The sequence below is a fragment of the Mobula hypostoma genome, chromosome X2, assembly GCF_963921235.1.
Source record: "Mobula hypostoma chromosome X2, sMobHyp1.1, whole genome shotgun sequence".
Taxonomy (NCBI): domain Eukaryota; kingdom Metazoa; phylum Chordata; class Chondrichthyes; order Myliobatiformes; family Myliobatidae; genus Mobula; species Mobula hypostoma.
The window spans coordinates 22,511,728-22,537,930 of NC_086129.1; the positions used below are offsets into that span (position 1 = coordinate 22,511,728).

The following is a 26,203-nucleotide window of genomic DNA, read 5'->3' on the forward strand; positions in this document are numbered from 1 at the left end:
AAGCAACACACATCAAAGTTGCTGGTGAATGCAGCAGGCCAGGCAGCATCTCTAGGAAGAGGTACAGTCGACGTTTCAGGCCGAGACCCTTCGTCAGGACTAACTGAAGGAAGAGGGATGTTCATGGTTGATCCATTTCTCTCTCAGTCCCAATCTCCTGCCTTCTCTCCGTATCCCTTCATAATCAACAATCTATCAACCTCTGCCTTAAATATACCCAATGACACGGCCACCTGTAGCAATGAATTCCACAGATTCACCACCCTCTGGCTAAAGAAATTATTCTTCATCTCCATTCTCAATGGATGTCTCTCTATTCTGAGGCTGTGTCCTCTGGTCTTGAAATCCCCCACCGTAGGAAACATCCTCTCCGCATCCACTCTATCGAGGCCTTCCTGCATTCAATAGGTTTCACTGAGATTCTCCCTCATGCTCCTGAATTGCAAATTGCAGTGAGTACAGGTCCAGCACCATCAAACGCTCTTTATATGATAAGCCTTTCAATCCTGGAATCATTTTCGTGAACCTCCTCTGAACCCGCTCCAATGTCACCACATCCTTTCTTAGATAAGGTGCCCAAAACTGATCACAATACTCCAAGTGAGGTCTCACCAGTGCTGTATAAAGCCTCAACATAATATCATTGCTTTTATATTCTAGTCCTCTTGAAATAAATGCTAACATTGCATTTGGCCTTCCTCACCACTGATGCAACCTGCAAATGAACCTTTAGGGAATCCTGCACAAGGGCTCCGAAGTCCCTTTGCACCTCAGATTTTTTAATTTCTCGCCATTTAGAAAATAGTCTATGCTTTTATTTTTTTTTACCAAAGTGCATGACCATACACTTCCCAACACTGAATTCTATCTGCCACTTCTTTGCTCATTCTCCTAACTGGTCCGTGTCTTTCCATAGCTTCTCTTCTTCCTTAACACTACCTGCCCCTCCAACTGTCTTCATATTGAATGTAAACTTGGCCACAAAGCCAGCAATTTCATCATCCAAATCATTGACATATAATGTGAAAAGAAGTGGTCCCAATACAGACCCCGTTAGAGCACCACTAATCACTGGCAGCCAACCAGAAAAGGCTCTCTTTATTTCCATTCTTTTCATCCTGCCAATCAGCCAGTCAGCTATCCATGCTAGCATCTGTCCTGTAATGCTATGAGCTCTTAACTTGTTAAGCAGCCTCAAGTGTGGTACTTTGTCAAAGGCCTTCTGAAAATCCAAGTGCACAACATCCACCAATTCTCCTTCGTCCATCCTGCTTGTTATTTCTTCAAAGAATTCCAACAGATTTGTTAGTCAAGATTTTCTCTTGAGGAAACTGTGCTAACTTTGGCCTATCTTATCATGTGCCTCCAAGTACTACAAAACTATATCCTTAACAATCGACTCCAGCATCTTCTCAAACGCTGAGGGCAGGCTAACTAGCCTATAATTTCCTTTCTTTTGCCTCTCTCCCTTTTTAAAAAGTGGTGTGACATTTGCAACTTTCCAGTCCTCCAGAACCACGCCAAGATCCATTGATTATTGAAAGATCATTACTAATGCCTTCACAATCTCTTCAGCTACCTCCTTCAGAACCCTGGGGTGGAGACCATCTGGTCCAGGTGACTTATCTACCTTCAGACCTTTCAAATTCGCAAGCACCTTCCCCCTGGTAATGGCAACTTCAACAATTTCTGCCCCATGACACCTGGAACTTTTGGCATATGGCTAGTGTCTTCCACAGTGAAGACTGATGCAAAGTACTTATTTTCATTGCAGAACACCCAGTCCAGAACAGTCGATCCCCCAGTGGGCTCTACCATGAGCTACTCTAAAAAGTTATCTTGTAGGCATTCTACAAATTCCCCCAATTCAGCACCAGCCTGATTTTCCCAATCTACCTGCATATTGAAACGCGCCCCCCCCCATGACTATTGTAACATTTCCCTTTTGACAAGCCTTTTCTATCTCCTGCTGTAATTTGTAGCCCACATCCTGCCTACTGTTCGGAGATCTGTATACAACTTCCATCAGGGTCTTTTTAACCTTTCAGTTTCTTAGCTCTACCCACAAGGATTCTACACCTTCTGATCCCATGTCACCTCTTTCTGATGATTTGATATAATTTTTTTACCAATAGAGCCACACCACCCCCTCTGCCTACCTGCCTGTCCTTTCGATACTATGTGTATCCTTTGATAGTAAGCTCCCAGCTGAACCAACCATGATTGAGTGATGCCCACAATGTCATACATGCCAATCTGCAACTCTGCCACAAATTCATCTACCTCGGCTCTGTATACTGCACGCATTCAAATATAACACCTTCAGTCCTGTATTCATCACCCTTTTCGATTTTGTCCACTTTTTACATTGCAACTCATCCCGTTGACTTCAATTTTGCCCTACCATCAGCCTCTCCTTCCTCACAGTCTCACTACACACTACACACTGCCTCTGCTGGTATACCAACTACCCCATCCTCAGCCCTATCGCTCCAGTTCCCATTTCCCTGCCAAATTAGTTTAAACCCTCCCGAACAGCTCTAGCAAACCTGTCCGCAAGGTTATTGGATCCCCTCGGGTTCAGGTGTAACTGGTCCCTTTTGTACAGATCGTACCTTCCCCAGAAGAGATCCTAATGATCCAATGAACCACTGCCTTTTGTACCAGTTCCTCAGCCACTCATTCATCTGCCAAATCATCCTATTCTTACCCTCACTGGCACGTGGCACAGGCAGCAATCCAGAGATTACTACCCTGGTGGTCCAGATTTTCAGCTTTCTACCTTGCTCCCTAAATTCTCTCTTCAGGACCTCATCGTCTTTCCTACCGATGGTCATTGGTACCAATATGTACCAAGACTTCTGCTCCCTAAGAATGCCATGGATCTGATCCAACATCCCTGACCCTGGTGCCTGAGAGGCAATATACGATCTGGTGTCTCTATCGCGTCCACAGAATCTCATCTCTGTTCCTCTGCCTATGGAATCTCCCATCAACACTGCAGACCTCTTCACCTCTCTGCTCTTCTGAGCAACAGCATCTGGCTCAGTGCCAGAGACCCAGTCACTGTGGCTACCCCTGATAGGTCGTCCCTCCTCAGCAGTATCCAAAATGATTGAGGGTAACAGCCACAGGGGTACTCTGCACTGGCTGCCCATCTCCCTTCCTTCTCCTGACTGTCCCCCAGTCACCTGCCACCTGCAATCCCAGGGGTGATTACCTCTCTGTACCTCCTATCAATCTCTTCCTCAGTCTCCAGTATGAGACAAAGGTCTTTGAGCTGCAGCTCCAGTTCCTTAACACGTTCTCTGAGGAGCTGCAGCTTGGTGTATCTGCTGCAGATGTGGTTATCTGGGAGGCAGATATCTCCCAGAATTCCTACATCACACATATAGAACAAAACACTGCCCTTGGAGCGATTCTTGCTGTACAAACAGTGCCCGAACAGATAAGGAATGAAAAATAAAGAAAAAGAAAAAGAAACTTACCAGATACTTACCTCAACCAAGCCTGATGAGCCAAAGCCACTTCGACACTGGCCCACTCACATAATGGCCACTCCCACAGCCCCTGCCTTATTTTTATTTGTCCTTTCTAATGAATCCCATTCACTGATTGGGCGCAGTCCAACTCTGAAAACTGTCGCAAGGTGCTGCTTTTAAAAATTTTCAGTTTGTACCGAAGTGAAATCGCCACCTCGTGCTTCTGCTCACTGATCGGTCGCAGTCCAACTCTGAAAACTGTCGCAAAGCGCTGCTTTTTAAAATCTTCAGCTGCGTATTTAAGTGAAATCGCCACTTCTTTTCATGCTCCCGATCCCTGATTGGGCGCAGTCCAACTCCAAAAATTGCCGCGAAGCACTGTCTTTTTACCACCTTCAGCCATGTACCTAAGTGAAATTGTTGCTTTTTCCGTGCTCCTGCTCACTGATTGGACACAGTCCAACTCTGTGCCCAATCGGATATGGATGAAATGTTACCCTGTAAGATGTGTAAGTTCTGATTCCTAAAGCACAGTTAAGGCATATTTTGGGTGGTACTTTAACCAGAATGTAATGTTTACAACGGCTAGTTCCCAGAGTTCTTTTAACATAGAGCTTTAGCACTGAGGAGAATTGTTCTGTCTGATTACTGGGTTGTTAATTATCTAGCAGTCTCAGACTTCAACGCCAATGTGACCATAGGTATAGAAATCTGAAGTGTTCTGAAGGCCTGATTTAAAATATTATTTTATACTGCTCAGCAACCCACCAAGTTAACCCTAGCCTAATCACAGGACAATTTACAATGACCAATTAACCTACTAACTGGTACATCTTTGGACTGTGGGAGGAAACTGAAGCACCCGGAGGAAACCCGCGCGCACATGGGATTAAAGTACAAACCTTCTTGCAGAGGACGCTGGAATTGAACTCTGATGGCCCAAGCTGTCACAGCATTGCGCTAACCACTAAGCTTACCGGAGCACTTATGATGTGCATATATTTGACCACCAACTCTGTCATTGAACTGTTTGGTGAAGGAGTGACTCACTGATCAGAAGGTGCAAATCTAATTTGCATCCAACACTAGTCTTTTTGCTCGAGTGGAGTGGTATTGGACCAGACACCTGTATTTATTTGAATGTGGGAAAAAAGTAAAAGCTGATTTTAGTCTATTTTACTTGACTATAAATCTCAAATGAATTTTAGTGCACTATAAATGAATCTTAAGGTAGTATATGGTGATTATAGATGTACTTTAATAATAAATTTACTTTGAACTTTGAACTGTATCGTCATTGGTTTATTATTATCATGTGTCGACATAAAGCGTATCTTGTGTCATGTGCTTTTGTCTTGTGTGCCACCCAGGCAGATCATGCAATAAATAATTATATTAAGGTAGTGAAAAGAAAACCAGAATGCTGAATATGGTGTAGCTGCCGAGAAAGTGCAGCGCAGGTGGATAAACGACATGCAAAGTAGATATATATGGTGCAATGTTTTTAATTAGTGTTCTTGTGTTTAATTATTTAGTTATTTTTAATTTGGTGGGGAATTTTTATTGTTTAAATTATTGAATTCAGTTTGAATGGCCCTCTCTGCTTCTGGAGAAAGGGTGTGTTTGCGCACGGGCAGGGAACCCAGGAAGCGAGCTGGGGCCGGGGACATACCTTGAATGATCCATTTCATTATCTACAGCAATTCAGATTTTAATGACAGAAATAAAGGGTGTTCTGCTCCAGAAATATGAGTATGGGTGTCCCAGCACAGTATTGAGGGTGCAGCACAATCAGAAGTTATGTTAAGCAGGCCACATCAGCTTTCCCATTTGGAATTAAATGGTTCCATTATTAGAGAGCATTGTGGAACAGAGAGAGGTAAGGATGCAAGTACAGTATATGGTTCCTGAAAGTGGTAGGCAAGTTGATAGGGTGGTGAAGAGAATATTTTGCATGCATGTTTTCATCAGTCAGGGCACTGAGTACAGGGGGTGGTGTGTCATGTTACAAATATAAACTCATTAGTTAGACTACACTTGGAGTATTGTATGCAATTCTGGTCTCCCACCTTAAGGAAGAATGTCATTAAACTGGAAAGGGTATCAAAAACAGTTGCAAGGATGTTACCAGACTAGGAGGTTTGAGGTATCAATATGTATTTCTTTAGCCAGAGGGTGGTGAATCTGTGGAGGTCAAGTCATTGGATATATTTAAAGCAGAGGTTGATATATTCTTATTTAATAAGGGGTCAAAGGTTACAGGTAAAAGGCAGGAGAGTGGAGTTGAGAGGGATAATAAATCAGCCATGATGGGTGGCAGAGCAGATTTGATGGGCTGAATGGCCTAATTCTGCTCCTATGTCTTATGATCTGAGAAGAAGAGGCTGGATGAGCAGTGACATTTTTACCTGGAGCATAGGACGCTGAGGAGTGTCCTTCTAGAGGCATTTAAGATCACGAGGGGTATAGATGAGGCAGGTGTTCACAATCTTTTTCCGAGGTTTGGGAGGTTGAAAGCAAGAGGACATAGATTTAAGGTGAGAGGGGAAAGATATAAAAGTGACCTGAGGGGCAACATCTTCACACAGAGTATGGTGGGTATATGAATATAGATGCCAGAGGGAACTGTAAAAACGGGTACAATTACAATGTTCAACAGGCGTTTATGGGAAGGAAAGATAGAGGGATATGGGCCAGAAACAGACGTGAGACCAGTTCAGATAGACAACTTGGTTGGAATGGGCAAGGTGGGCTGACGAGCCTGCTTCTGTGTTGTGTATAAATCTACAACTCTAAAACAGAGGTTATAAATCTGTAACTATTTCTGTGTTTTTGTGTAGCATATAAATCTACAACTCTAAAACAGAGGTTTCACCTCAATGGCAACAAGATTATCTTGGCATTGTCTCCTGAGCATAAGGGAGAATGTTATCTGCATGATGCCATATTTTCCACTCAAGTGGTTCCTCCTTGGCTGGGAAGCACTGTGGTTGTCCCGTAGGCATGTAAAGCTATTGGGCCAATTCCACAGCCTCGGCTCTTGGTTGACAAGAATCAGTGACAGGAAAATAATTATCATTTGACTGTAAGCAGCTCTGTTGCCAATATGTAGTATTGATTAATAATTCATCGATATGTAGTTCCTGAATTGAAGGTGCTTTGCCCTGTTGTTTTCCAGATGGTCCCGACCAGCCAGCCATCAACATAACTCCCTACTCTCTCAACTCAGTGGGTTATTCAGCCATTGAACAGGACACGGTCTCTATGATCTGTTCAGCCTCTTCCAATCCACCCAGCCAGTACATCTGGTTTCACAACAACTCTCAGATCTATGCCGGGCAGCAGTTTGTCATTGAGAGAATCTCCCGAAGTCAGACTGGAACTTACATGTGCCTCGCTCACAACACAGTCCTCAACACCAGAACAAAGACTACTATCGTACTTACTGTCTACTGTGAGTAGAATTTAATCTCAAATGATTTGATTTCAAGGAATCTTCTGTATTTTAAGCTAAAACTGGGAAAAAAACCCTGCAGATGTTGGAAATCTGAAACAAAGTAGAAAATTCTGGCAAAACTCAGCAAGTCAGGTTCTATCTGTGAGAGGCCATCCAGCTGAAACATTGACCATGTTTCTTTCTCCACAGATGCTGCCTGACCTGCTGAGTGAAATGCTTTCAGCGTTTCCTGCTTTATTTCAACTCTCTTTTTCTGAACACAGTAATCTTAGAAAAACTGAGATTTTTTTGGCAAACTTTAAGATTGTGGATGAAATGAAGACCTTTTAAACCTCTGTGGTGAGATTAATAAAATATTGAAGTGCAAGCATATTATTGTAATTTCCTGCATTAATTCCACACACAATGATAGAGACAGTTAACAGAATGGGGCGCCATGGTAATGTAGCAGTTAGCGTGGTGCTGTTACAACTTGGGGTGCCAGATTTTGGATTTTGAAGTTCAATTTCGGCATCCTCTGTAAGAAGCCTGTATGTTCCTTCCCGTGAGTGTGTGGATTTTTTCCGGGTGCTCTGGTTTCCTCCCACAGTATAAAGATGTACCAGATAGGAGGCTAATTGGTCATTGTAGATTGTCCTGTGATCAGGCTCGTGTTAAATAGGTGGGTTTCTTGGCAGTGCAGCTCACTCGGCCAGAAAGGAATGTTCCGCACTGTATCTCTAAATAACTAAATGAATTGTGATGTCTTTTCGTATTCTGGGTACAATTCAGGGCAAACACAGGTTGATTGAGTTATAGTGTTGGGAAAAGAATATTATTTTCTATGAAACCTGCTGATATTATTCTCAACTAATTATCTATCATGTAAGTTTCATTAAAGAATTGTGTAACATCATTCTCAGAATGTACAGGAACTGGAAACCGAAATAGAGCATTAATGATGCATTCATGAAGCTCCATCATTCTGGCTAAGATCAGCTGGTATAGTTCAGGTAAAGCCAGCTCCAGTTCGCTCAAGCAACAGGAGACACTTAGAGGGTCCTCTTACTTTATGACCTAACATAGAAAATCCATTATTCTATCCACATTTCTAGCAAGTTGAGTTTGTTACTTACAATCTGTTGAGGCATTGAAAATAGGTTTAGTATATTCTTATTATTAAAGTCTTTGTAGTGTGACAGAAATATAGCCGCTGGTCATTCTTTCCTGTTGTTCTTGTGGAATTCAGATTTGCAGGTTAATTACATTCAGCTTTGCTCTGATTTTAATCTCCTTAGAGTGATCATCATAGATTTTGGTGTGTTGTCCCCAGTAAAGTAGTTGAGGCAGTTACTATAACAACATTTAAAAGACATTTAAATAAGTACATGGAGGGGATATTGGGCAAAATGTGGGCAAATGGGACTATCTTGGTTGGGAACTTTGGACAACATGGATGAGTTGGGCTGAAAAGCTAATTACGTGCTGTATTACTCTATGCCTTAGCATCTCCAGAATATACCTGTTCAGCACATAAAACCTATATGTGGATAGGCTTTTTCCATTGAGAGTGGGGGAGATTCAAACAAGAGGACATGAGTTGAGAATTAGGGGGGCAAAAGTTTAGGGGTAACACGAGGGGGTACTTCTTTACTCAGAGAGTGGTGGCTGTGTGGAACGAGCTTCCAGTAGAAGTGGAAGAGGCAGGTTCGATATTGTCGTTTAACAAAAAATTGGATAGGGATATGGACAGGAAAGGAATGGAGGGTTATGGGCTGAGTGCAGGTCAGTGGGACTAGGTGAGAGTAAGCATTCGGCATGGTCTAGAAGGGCGGAGATGGCCTGTTTTCGTGTTGTAATTGTTATATGGTTATATTTGGTTAAAATATATGGTTATATTTTGAGAATGGAGTCAACATTCTCCTTCAGTTATGGATTCCTCTTAGAAGAACAATTTATCTGACTCACCTTTACCTTTTGAATTTTGATAATTTTGGTATTGCTCAAGGTAAGTCAGGTCCCGGAGTTTTATGACGGAAGTGCCACAAAGTAGAAGATCCAGTTTCCGTTTGCAATCTGTTTTAAGTTACCTTGCTTGTCTGTGACTCACTGAGTCCAACTCAGTAGATGACTGACATCAGTTAGTATCTTCTTGGTGAGATTGGGGAATTTATAGACTTTTGAATGTTTGTAGAAGTTATAGCTCTCAGTTAATGTATAAGTCTGTCATGAGCCCTGTGGATCTGTATGGCCAGCTGTAGAGTACTGGGCTCTGAGATTTCTAGAGCACCTGTATTTGTTGTCTTAACTAGAGTCATTAAGCCCTCGTGCTTTCTGTAATATCTTGTCAAGATACTTTGACTGGCATGGGTTTTCCATGTACTGTGATTATTTAAAGTGGACTCCTGATTAGGACTTATTGCAGAGTCCTTGTGTTGAGAATGAGTCATCTCGCAGTGTCGCTTGGTCGAGTCACCAACGTACTATTGGAATTCCTATGTATAAACTCTTGTTTTCGTCTCTACATGCAAGTCTGTCGTTCCTCCGCACCTGGATTCAGTCATTGCCAGTGCACACCGTGATAAAATCTCTTTCAGCAATACTAATTCGATTCTGTTTAACACAAGCCCCTCCTCCGTTAATACCACCCAGGAACTCCCTCCTGGTAAGAGATCATCCCTTCCCTTTTCTTTCAGCATTCAGTCTGCAACTCCAGGCAATCCTCCACCCACGTTCATCAACCACTCCCCTTTGCTTGGTACTTTCCCATGCAACTGGAGGAGATCCAGTACCTGCCCTTTCACTTGCCCTCTCTATCCCCCCATCACAGTGACCCAAACGTTCCTTCCAGGTGAAATGCTGACTTTAGCAGGATACCTGGCACTGATTCTCTGAATTTTGTCACACATTGATAATATTGGATTATATCACAGGCAATTAGGGGTTGAAGTAAGAGTCATTTGAATTGCCCTATAAAATAGAATATACATACTGTACTTGAAAGATGACAAGTGGATTGGTGATTCTCAGACAAATGGTAATTTTTAATGATGGTCTCTTACAGACAGGTATCAAGACCCCCCAAGATTCAATGCAAGTGTATTTGTTTCTATAGCACAAACTTCATTCTCACAGTCCCCTTAAATTTGTAAATTGTTCCAAAGAATTCCATTTGAACATTATCAGACACAAACTAAAACCAACTCACTAAATATGGGAATAAGACCAAAAGTTGGTAAACATGTTAGGTTTTGTGATTGTTTTAAAGGATCATGGAATGGTGAAGGGTTGCGGAGATTTAGAGAGGAAATTCCAGGAACAAGGGCATAACAAAGGAAACCAGGTAGAATTAAAGGAACACAGGGGCCTCATTATTGGAAGAATGGAGATGGCTGTAGATATAGGAAAATAGGAAAACAGATTATTATCTGAATGGTGGCCGATTAGGAAAAGGGGAGGTGCAACGAGACCTGGGTGTCATTATACACCAGTCTTTGAAAGTGGGCATGCAGGTACAGCAGGCGGTGAAAAAGGCGAATGGTATGCTGGCATTTATAGCGAGAGGATTCGAGTACAGGAGCAGGGAGGTACTACTGCAGTTGTACAAGGCCTTGGTGAGACCACACCTGGAGTATTGTGTGCAGTTTTGGTCCCCTAATCTGAGGAAAGACATCTTTGCCATAGAGGGAGTACAAAGAAGGTTCACCAGATTGATTCCTGGGATGGCAGGACTTTCATATGAAGAAAGACTGGATGAACTGGGCTTGTACTCGTTGGAATTTAGAAGATTGAGGGGGGATCTGATTGAAACGTATAAGATCCTAAAAGGATTGGACAGGATAGATGCAGGAAGATTGTTCCCGATGTTGGGGAAGTCCAGAACGAGGGGTCACAGTTTGAGGATAGAGGGGAAGCCTTTTAGGACCGAGATTAGGAAAAACTTCTTCACACAGAGAGTGATGAATCTGTGGAATTCTCTGCCACAGCAAACTGTTGAGGCCAGTTCATTGGCTATGTTTAAGAGGGAGTTAGATATGGCCCTTGTGGCTACAGGGGTCAAGGGGTATGGGGGGAAGGCTGGGGCGGGGTTCTGAGTTGGATGATCAGCCATGATCATAATAAATGGCGGTGCAGGCTCGAAGGGCCGAATGGCCTACTCCTGCACCTATTTTCTATGTTTCTATGTTTCTATATGGAGGGATGAAGCAAATAAGGGATTTGAATTCTAGAGAAGAGATTTAATAATTCTCACCCGCGGCTCAACCATGCTCTCATAGAAGTTCATAATATTGTTAAGATTTACATTTTGTTATTATTGAGACAAATGTGATCTGTGTTCCTGAGCTTGTGTTTGAGGATGAAGAGGTATTTAGTCTTGAGCCTTTGTTTACTCAGCTTGCAGATAAGTCATAGCAGTTGTTTTCTCAAGTTTCAAATTTAACCTTGAGTACACAATGAGTATTAGTGCATGAGGCAATTTATTTGCTTGCACTTTCATCATTTTGATGTCCTCAGCTCATATAAGCAGGAGCAGGCTATCTGGCTCTTAACCCAGTTCTACCATTCCATTAGATCACAGATGACATACGTACAGGGAGGTAGTCACACCTAGGCTGTCGGAAGCAGGTCGTTGGGTAACAGTCAGAGGGGGGAAAGCGAAGGTGAGCAGACAGGTAGTGCAGAGCACCCCTGTAGCTATTCCCCTGAATAATAAGTTTACCATCCTGGATACTGTTAGCGGGGACGACCGACCAGGTGTGAGTCACGGTGGCAGGGCCTCCAGCACTGAGTCTGACCCAGTGGTGCAGAAGCGTGGGACGGAGAAGAGGAGAGCTGTCGTCATTGGAGACTCTGTAGTCAGGGGAGCAGACAGGAGATTTTGTGGACGTGAGAAGGACACCCGCATGGTTTGTTGCCTCCCGGATGCAAGGGTCCAGGATGTCTCTGACTGGGTGCACGACATCCTGGTGCGAGAGGGAAAGCAACCAGAAGTTGTGATACATGTTGGGACCAACGACATAGGCAGGAAGAGGGATGAGGTCCTGAAGTGTGAGTTTCGGGAACTAGGCAGAAGGCTGAAGAACAGGACCTCAAGGGTGGCGTTCTCAGGATTGCTGCCAGTGCTACGTGATAGAGATGGTAAGAATTGGAGGAGATGGCAGTTGAATGCGTGGCTGAGGAGTTGGTGCAGGGAGCAGGGCTTTAGATTTTTGGACCATTGGGATTTCTTCTGGGAAAGGTGGGACCTGTACAGATTGGATGGGTTGCACCTGAACTCGAGGGGGAGCAATATCCTTGCAGGTAGTTTTGCTAGCATGGTTTGGGAGGGTTTAATCTAATTTGCAAGGGGGATGGGACCCAGAGCGATAGAGCATTGAAAGAAGTGCATGGAGTAAAGCCAGATCTAACATATAGAGAGGCTTTGAGGAAAAAGAAGCAGAATAAACGGTGTAAAGACAGTAAGGTAGAAGGGCTGAAATGTGTGTACCTCAATGCAAGAAGCATCAGGAACAAAGGTGGTGAACTGAGAGCTTGGATACATACATGGAATTATGATGTAGTGGCCATTACAGAGACTTGGCTGGCACCAGGGCAGGAATGGATTCTCAATATTCCTGGATTTCAGTGCTTTAAAAGGGATAGAGAGGGCGGAAAAAGGGGAGGAGGGGTGGCATTACTGGTCAGGGACACTATTACAGCTACAGAAAGGGTGGGTAATGTAGCAGGATCCTCTTTTGGGTCAGTATGGGTGGAAGTCAGGAACAGGAAGGGAGCAGTTACTCTATTTCGGGTATTCTATAGGCCCCCTGGTAGCAGCAGAGATACAGAGGAACAGATTGGGAGGCAGATTTTGGAAAGGTGCAAAAATAACAGGCTTGTTATCATGGGTGACTTTAACTTCCCTAATATTGATTGGCACCTGATTAGTTCCAAGGGTTTAGATGGGGCAGAGTTTGTTAAGTGTGTCCAGGATGGATTCCTGTCACATATGTGGACAGGCTGACTAGGGGGAATGCCATACTAGATCTAGTACTAGGTAATGAACCGGGTCAGGTCACAGATCTCTCAGTGGGTGAGCATCTGGGGGACAGTGACCATTGCTCCCTGGCCTTTAGCATTATCATGGAAAAGGATAGAATCAGAGAGGACAGGAAAAATTTTAATTGGGGAAGGGCAAATTATGAGGCTATAAGGCTAGAACTTGCAGGTGTGAATTGAGATGATGTTTTTGCAGGGAAATGTACTATGGACATGTGGTCGATGTTTAGAGATCTCTTGCAGGATGTTAGGGATAAATTTGTCCCGGTGAGGAAAATAAAGAATGGTAGGGTGAAGGAACCATGGGTGACAAGTGAGGTGGAAAATCTAGTCAGGTGGAAGAAGGCAGCATACATGAGGTTTAGGAAGCAAGGATCAGATGGGTCTATTAAGGAATATAGGGAAGCAAGAAAGGAGCTTAAGAAGGGGCTGAGAAGAGCAAGAAGCGGGCATGAGAAGGCCTTGGTGAGTAGGGTAAAGGAAAACCGCAAGGCATTCTTCAATTATGTGAAGAACAAAAGGATGACAGGAGTGAAGGTAGGACCGATTAGAGATAAAGGTGGGAAGATGTGCCTGGAGGCTGTTGAAGTGAGCGAGGTCCTCAATGAATACTTCTCTCCGGTATTCACCAATGAGAGGGAACTTGATGATGGTGAGGACAATATGAGTGAGGTTGATGTTCTGGAGCATGTTGATATTAAGGAAGATGAGGTGTTGGAGCTGTTAAAGTACATTAGGACGGATAAGTCCCCGGGGCCTGACGGAATATTCCCTAGGCTGCTCCACCAGGTGAGGGAAGAGATTGCTGAGCCTCTGGCTAGGATCTTTATGTCCTCGTTGTCCACAGGAATGGTACTGGAGGGTTGGAGGGAGGCGAATGTTGTCCCCTTGTTCAAAAAAGGTCGTAGGGATAGTCCGGGTAATTATAGACCAGTGAGCCTTACGTCTGTGGTGGGAAAGCTGTTGGAAAAGATTCTTAGAGATAGGATCTCTGGGCATTTAGAGAATCATGGTCTGATCAGTGACAGTCAGCATGGCTTTGTGAAGGGCAGATCGTGTCTAACAAGCCTGATAGAGTTCTTTGAGGAGGTGACCAAGCATATAGATGAGAGTAGTGCAGTGGATGTGATCTGTATGGATTTTAATAAGACATTTGACAAGGTTCCACACGGTAGGCTTATTCAGAAAGTCAGAAGTCATGGGATCCAGGGAAGTTTGGCCAGGTGGATTCAGAATTGGCTTGCCTGCAGAAGGCAGAGGGTGGTGGTGGAGGGAGTACATTCAGATTGGAGGATTGTGACTAGTGGTGCCCCACAAGGATCTGTTCTGGGACCTCTACTTTTCGTGATTTTTATTAACAACCTGGACGTTGGGGTAGAAGGGTGGGTTGGCAAGTTTGCAGACGACACAAAGGTTGGTGGTGTTGCAGATAGTGTAGAGGATTGTCAAAGATTGCAGAGAGACATTGATAGGATGCAGAAGTGGGCTGAGAAGTGGCAGATGGAGTTCAACCCGGAGAAGGGTGAGGTGGTACACTTTGGAAGGACAAACTCCAAGGCAGAGTACAAAGTAAATGGCAGGATACTTGGTAGTGTGGAGAGGCAGAGGGATCTGGGGGTACATGTCCACAGATCCCTGAAAGTTGCCTCACAGGTGGATAGGGTAGTTAAGAAAGCTTATGGGGTGTTAGCTTTCATAAGTCGAGGGATAGAGTTTAAGAGTCGAGATGTAATGATGCAGCTCTATAAAACTCTGGTTAGGCCACACTTGGAGTACTGTATCCTGTTCTGGTCGCCTCACTGTAGGAAGGATGTGGAAGCATTGGAAAGGGTACAGAGGAGATTTACCAGGATGCTGCCTGGTTTAGAAAGTATGCATTATGATCAGAGATTAAGGGAGCTAGGGCTTTACTCTTTGGAGAGAAGGAGGATGAGACGAGACATGATAGAGGTGTACAAGATAATAAGAGGAATAGATAGAGTGGACAGCCAGCGCCTCTTCCCCAGGGTACCACTGCTCAATACAAGAGGACATGGCTTTAAGGTAAGGGGTGGGAAGTTCAAGGGGGATATTAGAGGAAGGTTTTTTTACTCAGAGAGTGGTTGGTGCATGGAATGCACTGCCTGAGTCAGTGGTGGAGGCAGATACACTAGTGAAGTTTAAGAGACTACTAGACAGGTATATGGAGGAATTTAAGGTGGGGGGTAATATGGGAGGCAGGGTTTGAGGGTCGGCACAACATTGTGGGCCGAAGGGCCTTACTGTGCTGTACTATTCTATGTTCTATGTTCTATGTACTCCTTATTACCTTCGCCATGAAAACTTATAACATTTCAATTACAATTGTGAAATGGCACCCGACATTTTGAGAAGGAGATTTTCAGATCCCTACAATACCTGTGAAGGACAGCTTCCTGGCTTCATTCCTGGATGACCTGGCTTTAACTACAACATGGGAGACACTGGAGACTATAGACTACAGATGCTGGAATCTGGAGCAACAAACAATCTGCTGGAGGAACATAATGGCTTGAGCAGCATCTGTGGATGGAAAGGAATTGTCAAAGTATTGGGTCAGAGCTGTGTATCAGGACAACATTAGCATGATGTACCCTTGTCCCAGTTTTCCTGCTCTCTGCATGAAATATATTAGACCATAAAATCATAAGATATTAGAGCAGAATTAGGCCTTTCGACTCATTGAGTCTTCTCTATTGTTCCATCATTGCTGATATATTATCCCTCTCAGCCGCATTATTCTGCCTTCTTACCGTAATCTTTGATACCCTTACTAATCGATCAGCCTCTGCTTTAAATATACCCACTGACTCCACAGCAATCTGTGGCAATAAATTCCACACATTCACCAGACTCTGGCTAAAGAACTTCCTCCTTAACTCTGTTCTAAAAGGATGTTTTTGTATTCTGAGGCTGTGCCCTTTGGTCCCCCCCACCCTACTATTGGAAACATCCTCTCCAAGTCCAGTCTATCTAGGTCTTTCAGTATTCGATAGGTTTCAATGAAATCCCCCTTCATTCTTCTAAGCTCCAGCAAGTATAAGCCCAGAGCCATGAAATGCTGCTCGTGCGTTAATCTTTTTATTTCTGAGATCATTCTTGTGAACTGCCTCTGAACCCTCTCCAATGACAGCACATCCTTTCTTCGATAAGCGACCCAAAACTGCTCACGATACTCCAAGTGTGGTCTGACTAAAGCCTTAACAAGCCTTAGCTTTACATCCTTGCTTTTATATTCCAGTCCTCTTGAAATGAATGGCAATGTTGAATTTGCCTTTCTTACTACCAATTCAACTTGCAAGTTAACCCTTGGGGGATTCTGAACAAGGACTCCCAAGTCCCTTTGCTACCCATTTAGAAAATAGTCTATTTTCTATTTTAGTCTATTCCTTCTACCTTCACGATCATACACTTCCTTACACTATATTCCACCTGCCACTTCTTTGCCCATTCCCCCAATCTGTCCAAGTCCTTCTGCAGACTCCCTGTTTCCTCAATACTACCTGCCTCTCCACTTATCTTCATATTATCCACAAGCTTGGCCACAAAGCCATCAGCTCTGCAATGTAACGTGAAGAGAAACAGACCCAACACTGACCCTGCAGAATACCACCAGTCACCAGCAGCTATCCAGAATAGATTCCCTTTATTCCACTCTTTGCCTCCTGCCAGTCGGCCAATCCTATATCGATGTTAGTATCTTTCCTGTAAGACCATGGGCACTTACCTTGTTTAGCAGCCTCATGTGCGGCACATAGTCAACGGCCTTCCGGAAATCCATGTAAGCAACATCCACTGACTCTCCTTTGTCTATCCTGCCTGTTGTTTCCTCAATTTCAACAGATTTGTCAGGCAATTTACCTTCAGGAAATCATGCTGACTTCAACCTATTTTATCATGTGCCTCCAAGTAACCCAAAGCCTTATCTTTAATAATGGATATTATTCTTAATAATATTCTATGCTTGAACCACATTCTTCAATTGTCCCAACCTCAAGAAAGTGCTAGTCTTGCATTTCCCAGGTAGGGGTGTGACTGAAGTGCGGTACAATTCAATAATGGTTTCTTCCTCTTTGAGATGAAGACCATTAACTTTGTGATAATGTTTTGTGTTTGGGCACTGACTAAGGCCTAAAGGAACATAGACTTCTTTGTTTCCCTACAGTACTTAGTCTGCTGTTTTCAGTCTCAACACAGAGACCCAGCTTCAGGCACATCCAGCTTCCCGGTACATACTAATAGGACACTGTCAGAGGTAGCATCTTTCAGATGAGATTTAAACCAAAGCCTTGTCCATTATCAAATGATTGTAAGTGAGCCTGTGAACAGCAAGGAATTCTCTTTAATGCTTTGATGGCATTTAATCTTGCAGGACCCTGCAAGGGACCTGAGCCCATACATGTTAGGGACCCAAGCAAGTCACAGAGCTATCACTGAGCAAAGAAAAATTACCAAAGGAACCCTGCTAAAAAAAAAATCATGTGGTATAAAATTGGATTTTGCAAGGACACCAGATACCTGTAATTGAAATGTGTGCCTCCAAGGCATATCAGTCATCACTGGTCATGCTTTTCATGAAAATTGATGTCTTTGTCAATGATAGGCTATATGCCATTTGTTTATGTGTTCTCGTCCATGATATTGGATGCAGTTCACAGCAACACTGGCAGAGAGGCAGTATGGATTCACCATGGGATGTAGACATTTTTCTGATGTTTATCACATTAGGATTGGAACTGGTGCACCTGTTTGTCTGTGTTACTCTGCCTAACCCACCCTGTGTCTGACAAAGGATGGACAAGTGGAAAAAACACTCTGACATTTATGTGATTTTTTTCTCATTGTAGACAAGAGTTATCTAATTTTTAAACATTTAAAATGGGTTGTTTCATTAAAACTTTTGGTACTAAAACTGTTGGATGAAAACTAATTAAAAAATTAGTAGGGAGTTTTTGAAACTCTGTAATACAGTAATAGTTATAACTCTACACTACAGCTGGGTCACTTTTGATTGCGCATACAAGGGCATACAATTGCATAATTAAGGAATGTAACCTTTACACCACAAATTTCCTACGGATTGCCAGGAAGGTAGGGTTGGCATGAACTGTAGCATATTTATTCATTTTAGTAGCAAATACAGAAAATAATCCTGCTGACAAAGGACTATAATTCTGTGATTTGCTCATTCCTAAGGCTACATTTGTCCAGTTAATTGAAGCTGTTAAAAAAGGTATAGCTGCTTTGGTGAAATGGTAGTATTAGGAGTTGCAGAGAAACAGTAAGAATTCAAGGAGGAGAGCACCTTACAGGGTTTGACAAAGAGCCAGGATAATCTCTACAGACCGACTTATCTCCTCTAATTCTTACATTATCATCTTCCTCTTTGGTCTGTTCATGTTCACCATCTGTAATACCCAGGTTCTCTTCATTGAATGGCAGCTAATTGTAAATGGGAAGAGGCAGCAGAAAGAGTGAAGGTAGGACGAGCTTCTGATTTGCTCGCTGGGTGTCCACTGATTTGGCGTCACTAATTTCTTTAGTCCTTCATACCATGTATAGATCTGCCAGCAGGGAGGCCCATCTGCACCGTGCTCTCTGTTAATGATAATCAGGATATTGCTCTGTGGTGCTCTTGGGAAGGTGGAGACCCGCCAGCGACTCTTCAGTGGGTTAATATGGTGAGCGACGGTTTCGATGCAGAGGGAAGATCCAGTGTCTCAAGAGTAATACCGGGCCAGAAGACATCACACAACAGTACTTATGCCTGCAAACCATCTCATCCAGCCCTGAGGGCAGACTGGTCCTGCAAAACTACTGCACGTGAGTAGAACTGGTTCACTTATAACTACTGGCCTGGATAGAAAATGCTCTTCCCGCACCCATTCCCATCACCACCCATCACTCCTGACCCCAATGCCCACCCGTCCCCACTTCCTTCCTCTCTTTTTGGAAGTTGCTGATTATTTATGGGAAGCTTGTACAATGCTCATCCAATACACAATTGCCAAATGGAATCACTGGACTTGAGCAAGTAGGAGGAGGAGTCAACTACCAGGCCCCGCAAGTCTGTCCCACAATTCAACATGTTGGCCTCAACACCTCTTCTGTGCCAGTTTCCCAATACACTCAAATCCCCTTCAGATTCACTATCCTCTGAGAAAAGAATCTTCTGCGCACCTTTTCTCTGAATGAATTTTGCGGCTATGTTCCCTGGTTTGTGTCTTTTCGTCTGGTGGAGCCATCTCCAATTCTACTCTGCCAGTCCCGTTAGAACCTTACATGAATACGGTCACCATTCATTTTTCTAAACTCCAAATGGTTTAACCTTTTAACGTTAATTAAATGGTAAGTATTAAGTATTAATGGTAAGACTCTTGGCAGTGTGGAGGATCAGAGGGATCTTGGGGTCCAAGTCCATAGGACACTCAAAGATGCTGCACAGATTGACTCTGTGGTTACAAAAGCATATGGTGCATTGGCCTTCATCAATCATGGGATTGAGTTTAGGAGCCGAGGGGTAATGTTGCAGCTATGTAGGACCCTGGTCAGACCCCATTTGGAGTACTGTGCTCAGTTCTGGTCACCTCACTACAGGAAGGATGTGGAAACCATAGAAAGGGTGCAGAGGAGACTTACAATGACGTTAAACAACAGGAATTCTGCAGATGCTGGAAATTCAAGCAACATACATCAAAGTTGCTGGTGAACGCATCTGCTCTCACTCCATCCTCCCACCACCCCACTAGGAATAGGGTTCCCCTGGTCCTCACCTACCACCCCACCAGCCTCCGGGTCCAACATATTATTCTCCGTAACTTCCGCCACCTCCAACGAGATCCCACCACTAAGCACATCTTTCCCTCCCCCCCTCTCTCTGCATTCCGCAGGGATCGCTCCCTACACAACTCCCTTGTCCATTCGTCCCCCCCATCCCTCCCCACTGATCTCCCTCCTGGCACTTATCCGTGTAAGCGGAACAAGTGCTACACATGCCCTTACACTTCCTCCCGTACCACCATTCAGGACCCCAAACAGTCCTTCCAGGTGAGGCATCACTTCACCTGTGAGTCGACTGGGGTGATATACTGCGTCCGGTGCTCCCGATGTGGCCTTTTATATATTGGTGAGACCCAACGCAGACTGGGAGACCGCTTTGCTGAACATCTACGCTCTGTCCGCCAGAGAAAGCAGGATCTCCCAGTGGCCACACATTTTAATTCCACATCCCATTCCCATTCTGACATGTCTATCCACGGCCTCCTCTACTGTAAAGATGAAGCCACACTCAGGTTGGAGGAACAACACCTTATATTCCGTCTGGGTAGGCTCCAACCTGATGGCATGAACATTGACTTCTCTAACTTCCGCTAGGCCCCACCTCCCCCTCGTACCCCAGCTGTTACTCATTTTTATGCACACATTCTTTCTCTCACTCTCCTTTTTCTCCCTCTGTCCCTCTGAATATACCTCTTGCCCATCCTCTGGGTCACCCCCCCCCGGTCTTTCTTCCCTGACCTCCTGTCCCATGATCCTCTCGTATCCCCTTTTGCCTATCACCTGTCCAACTCTCGGCTCTATCCCTCCCCCTCCTGTCTTCTCCTATCATTTTGCATCTCCCCCTCCCCCTCCAGCTTTCAAATCCCTTACTCACTCTTCCTTCAGTTAGTCCTGACGAAGGGTCTCGGCCTGAAACGTCGACTGCGCCTCTTCCTATAGATGCTGCTTGGCCTGCTGCGTTCACCAGCAACTTTGATGTATGTTGTTACAATGACGTTGCCTGGATTGGGGAGCATGCCTTATGAGAATAGGTTGAGTGAACTCGGCCTTTTTTCCTTGGAGCGACGGAGGATGAGAGGTGACCTGATAGAGGTGTATAAGATGATGAGAGGCATTAATCGTGTGGATAGTCAGAGGCTTTTTCCCTGGGCTGGAATGGATAGAATGAGAGGGCACAGTTTTAAGGTGCTTGGAAGTAGGTACAGAGGAGATGTCAAGGGTAAGTTTTTACGCAGAGAGTAGTGAGTGCGTGGAATGGGCTGTCAACAATTGTGGTGGAGGCGGATATGATAAGGTCTTTGAAGAGACTCCTGGACAGGTACATGGAGCTTAGAAAAATAGAGGGCTATGGGTAACCCTAGGTAATTTCTAAGGTAAGGACATGTTCGGCACAGCATTGTGGGCCGAAGGGCCTGTATTGCGCTGTAGGTTTTCTATGTTAACAACTTTACAGTTCATAGAGTAAGTTGACCAATGGGAAGGATGCATGAATTTTAGTGAAAACAAATTTCATTTTAAGGATTGGAAGGGTGGTGCATTGTCGGGGTGGGATTTTGAGTGCCGGGGTTGGTAGAGGGAGAAGCAATTGCTGCTTTACAAAACGTTTGCTTGAGGGTCCATCAGTCATTACCATGAACTGAGAAATAGCGAGAGGGACTGGACTGGGAGGGTCATTTTTTTGGCTTTAGCCTGTGTAACAGGTTGAATCACCTCATTCTCTGTGGCAATTTTTTTAGAGTTCTATGCACTTTTTACTTATCACATCCCGAACTGGAAGTGAAGCAAAACTGCCAATGGGAATCGGACATGTGTTGTGGACATAAATCCTTTCAGAAGTGGTAGGGGAGAGATTCTAAAAAGACTGGGATTCAGTCAGAGGGATCTTACAGATGGACATATGAACTTTCAGATGAGGAAGAGAAGCCCTTCAGCCCCTTGAGTCTGTTCTGCCATTTGATACTTTCATGGCTGAATTGGCTGTAACTTCAACTCCACATTCTTGCTTACTTCTGACCCCATCTCCCCCTTGCTTATTAAGAATCTATTTAAGGCCTGCTTCCACCACCTTATGAGGAAAAGATATCCAAAGGCTTACAACCACTGACAGAAAATGTTTTGGCTTTTAAGTAGGCTATCTGTTATTTTTAAACAGTGATCCTAATTTAAGTTTACCCACAAGAGAGAACTCCCACCCTATCAAGACCCTTTATAAACTCAACTTGCTCTTAAATGCTGCCACTTTGTGTGTACTACAGAGGTTGTAGACGCAGCCAGCTCTATCACAGACACAACCCTCTTGACCACTGAGGACATCTTCATGAGGCCATGCCTCAAGAAGGTGGCATCCATCAGTAAGGGCCCTCATCACCCAGGACATGCCCTCTTCTCATTACTACCATCAAGGAGGAGGTACAGGAGCCTGAAGACCCACTCTCAACGATTTGGGAACAGCTTCTTCCCCTCTGCTATCAGTTTCATGAATGGTCTACGAACCCATAGCGCTATTTGATTTTCCCTTTCTTTGGCTCAATGTATTTACTTTTGTAATTTATATCAATTTTATGTCTTTGCACTGTATTTGCTGCTGCAGAATAGCACATTTCACATCATCTACAGTACTGTGCAAAACATATATAGCTTAAGTGCCTAAGACTTTTGCACAGTACTGTATTTGTCAACGTGGAGTGGAGAGCGAGTTTGTAAATCTGGTGGGAGCAAAGGATGTTGGGAATGGTGAGGGTGGAGTGTTGTGGGACGAGTGTGGGACAGGTGGCAGAGAAAGAGTGCCAGGGGCAGGGGGTGGCGCGAGTGTAGACTCACCCAGCCCTAAGACACCAAAGTCATTTCATTCCAAAAAGTTGGTTTATTGATCGTTACAGAATGCTCCCTTCCACTTTTCCCAACCGTGATTCCCCTCTCCCTGCCACCTTCCCACTCTCAGTCCACAACAGAGACCCATATCAAAATCAGGTTTATCATAACTCGCATATGTCATGAAATTTGTTTTTTTTTGTGGCAGCAGTACAGTGTAATACATAAAATTACTACAGTACTGTGCAAAAGTCTTAGGCACCCTAGTTATATGAATGTGCCTAAGAATTCTGCACAGTACTGCACTAAACTGACAATAAATCTAATTCTGAGTGAATGACTAAAGTGATTTTAAAGTTTGCTTGTGTTTTTATTACTGGCTAGTGTTGCCTGAAGGGAGACCCAAATGTTCAGCGACTGGTGTGAAAAACTTAGCATACACTATGCTGTCATGTAGTTGGGAAGGAGGCCTACCGCAGGCTACACTGCAGTGGAAAGACTGGAGAAGCAGCTTCTTGGGAAAGGCTGAACGATCCATCAACAACCAGGTGCTAAAGTCGAGTCCAACGTACGATGGCAAGGAGTTCATCTGCCAAGCAACACATCCTTTGACCAGAAGTAGGTCCTGCAATATCCAACTAGGTAAGGAACACTTCCTGGAAAAGCATTCTTTTATAATTAATCACTGATTTTAGACGTGAACTTGAAGCTTCCATTAACCTGTAGTGAAGTGGTTCATCTTTGACTATTATTTTACTTAACTCCTCACTTTATTTAAAGGACTGACCTGAGCAGGTATTACAGACATCCCACCCTGCAAAAACTCGTTTCAGGGAGGTAGCACCATCAATTTGTGGGAGACTCCTGGAACTTCCGGGAGAGGTGGGATGTCTGCAATAGAGTAGCTCCTCAGCAGCGAGCCAGCTAGTTTAAATAACGTTAGCTATGCTAATGAATGAATGACACCTGTTAAACTCACCTCAACATGTCTTTTACAGTCTTAACCCACCATGGGCAATAGAAAAGTCACTGTTGCAAACAGTGCAGTGAGCAACACTGTCATCATTTTGACCCCTATTAGGCAGGGGTACACTTTAGTGTAGTCTGGGGTGACGTATGTTTTATATTTTTTGTTTTTGGAACACTCTGCCATGGCACACTCTCGCTCTCTCTCTCTCTCTCTCTCTCTCTCTCTCTCGTGCTCTCTCTCTCTCACTCTCTCATTCACGTGCTCTCTCGCTCTCGCTCTCTCTTGTGGTCGCTCTTGCGCTCTCTCCCTCTCTCTCGCTCGCGCGCTTTCTCGCTCTTGTGGTCGCTCTCATGGTCGCTCTCTCGTGCTCTCTCTTGCTTTCTCTCTCTTGCTTTTGCACTCTCTCACTTGTTCGCTTTCAAAAAAATTGATTTCCGGGATATTGTATATAATTTGTGGGCATCAGGGAGCCACTATTATGCGGGAGACTCCCGGAACTTCCAGGAGAGGTGGGATATCTGGTATTAACATGTAGCAAAAAAGATTCTACGTTTGTAGATATTCTCTAATCCATGATTCCAATCTTTTCAGATAAAAGTCCCACATTTTGATTAAATACACAGTTACATATGCATGCATAAATATGTGCACTCATCCATATGGAAAGATGACATACACACTTATCCACATACTTACACAGAAAGGGAATCATCGTGTCATCGATTTGGACAGCATGGAAAGAAACACTATGGCCCACCGAGGCTGTGCTTTCCATCAACCACTCATTTAGACTGATCCCATTTTCTTCTCTCTTCATTCTCAACAATTCACCCCCCCACCAGATTCTAACACTCACCTAGTAGTGCAATCATTTAAGTTGAGTCTGATGTTCTCCTAAGGGGTTATTCCCTCAATGGAGAACATCTGTGTTGGCTTAGTTTAACGTGGCGAGGCTGATGCACGGGCAGCCACCACACAGTCTTTGACAAATCAAGGTCAGGGTCCAGTAGCACGGAGTGCAAGATGACTGGGGATCCTTCATTGCTGCAGTTTCCTCCACCGCAACTATCATTGTGGTGTGTCACCAGCCTCTGCCAGCTCCACTGCTGAGGTCCTGGGTGGACCGTTCTCTGTCTGGAGCCTCCCCCTTGACCTTATCGCCATGGGCGACCCGACCAGGAGCTAAAGCTTCAGGCGCCATCACTCTTGGGATCTCAGGAACTCATAAGCCTCTCCAAATGACAAGATGAAGATCCTTGGAGAAGAACACTCACCTACAAACTATGGCCATGTATAGTGGCCAATTATCCTGCCAGCCCACACCATCCAAATCTAACTAGCTATGGGAATAGTTACTGGGGAAGAGGCTCCCCACCACATTCCTTGGTGCACACCCTGTAAACAGCTGATGATATCACAGGAAACTTCCTTTAGAGATATGGAAATGTCTCAGAAATCCCAAGGGACTGCCCGCTGCGTTATAGCATCAGGCATTAGAGTTTTATTTATATTTACTATTTTTTCCTGAACTTTCTAACTAAATCATCCCCATGTTATTAAAGCCTCACAGAGCCTCTGTAAGCTTTGATTCTGACGTTCCTGCCACAGATGGGGACACTCATCTAAAATAATGAGGACACACTTGGGAAGATGGGTGCACTTGTTGCAAAATATGACATTTGGAGGTGACCTAAATAAGGCTGTCAGACTTCAGGCCATCTATGTTGAAAAGCTTAAGACCAGCAAAGACTTCTTTTGTGAGGTTGGTGTCCGTAAGTGGAGCCAAGGTGTTATTGAGAGTGATAATTGGCTGTGTTTATTCTGGTTGCAGAGGCCCCCGAACTGCTCACCCCGAGAAATATTGTAACTGTTTTCGAGGGGAGTGATGTCCACCTGACCTGCATTCTTAGAGCCGCCTACCCCTCCTCCGAGATCACTTGGCACAACAACAGGAACGAAAGCATTTGGCTAAAACCTAGGAAGTATCTGCTTCATCAGGAGGCCTTCTGGTCAAACCTAACTGTTCGGGAGATAGATGGAGACAATGACAATGGATCGTATTGGTGCACAGCGAGCAACGTGGTGGGGAGTTCGACCACTGGCATCAACCTCCACGTGAAGAGTGAGAGAGCTTTTCCCAGTGTTTGCTAGATTGATTTGTAACCTTCCCTTCCTTTTGTATGCATGCAGTGTACGTAGGCATTTTTGAAATTGTATTGTGTATATGATTGCATGTATATATCTTTGTGTACAGATGTGTTTGTGTAAATGTGAACGTGTGAACAAGTGTACACTTGCACATGAATCGGCGCATTTCTGTGTGTATGTGTGGGTGTGTGAGTGTGAGTGTGTGTGTCTGTGAGGGACGTGTGTATAACTCTGTATGTTTAAGGTGTGTGCATGTGTATTTCTTCCTGTGCATAGATGTTTATGTGTGTCTGTATGAGTGTGCATACACCTCCGTACATTTATAAGATCATAAGACATTGGAGCAGAATTAGGCCACTTGGCCCATCAAATCTGCTCTGCCATTCCATCATGGCTGATTTATTGTCCCTCTCTACCCCATTCTCCTGCTTTCTCCCCGTAACCTTTAATGGCCTTACTAATCACAAATCTATCAAACTCTGCTTTGAATATTTGGCTTGGCCTCCACAGGCATCTGTG

The 26,203-nt window shown here is 44.2% G+C and overlaps 1 protein-coding gene across 1 annotated transcript in view; it reads left to right on the forward strand.

Moving 5' to 3' along the window:
• LOC134340873 (V-set and immunoglobulin domain-containing protein 10-like 2) overlaps positions 1-26,203 on the forward strand; it is a 119,820-nt gene that overhangs the window by 57,834 nt on the left and 35,783 nt on the right. Inside the window, exons 6-10 of the mRNA XM_063038445.1 lie at positions 6,661-6,929; positions 11,640-12,057; positions 18,538-18,798; positions 22,951-23,208; positions 25,368-25,658. Coding sequence (XP_062894515.1) covers positions 6,661-6,929; positions 11,640-12,057; positions 18,538-18,798; positions 22,951-23,208; positions 25,368-25,658 — 1,497 coding nt within the window. The remainder of the gene's footprint in view (positions 1-6,660; positions 6,930-11,639; positions 12,058-18,537; positions 18,799-22,950; positions 23,209-25,367; positions 25,659-26,203) is intronic.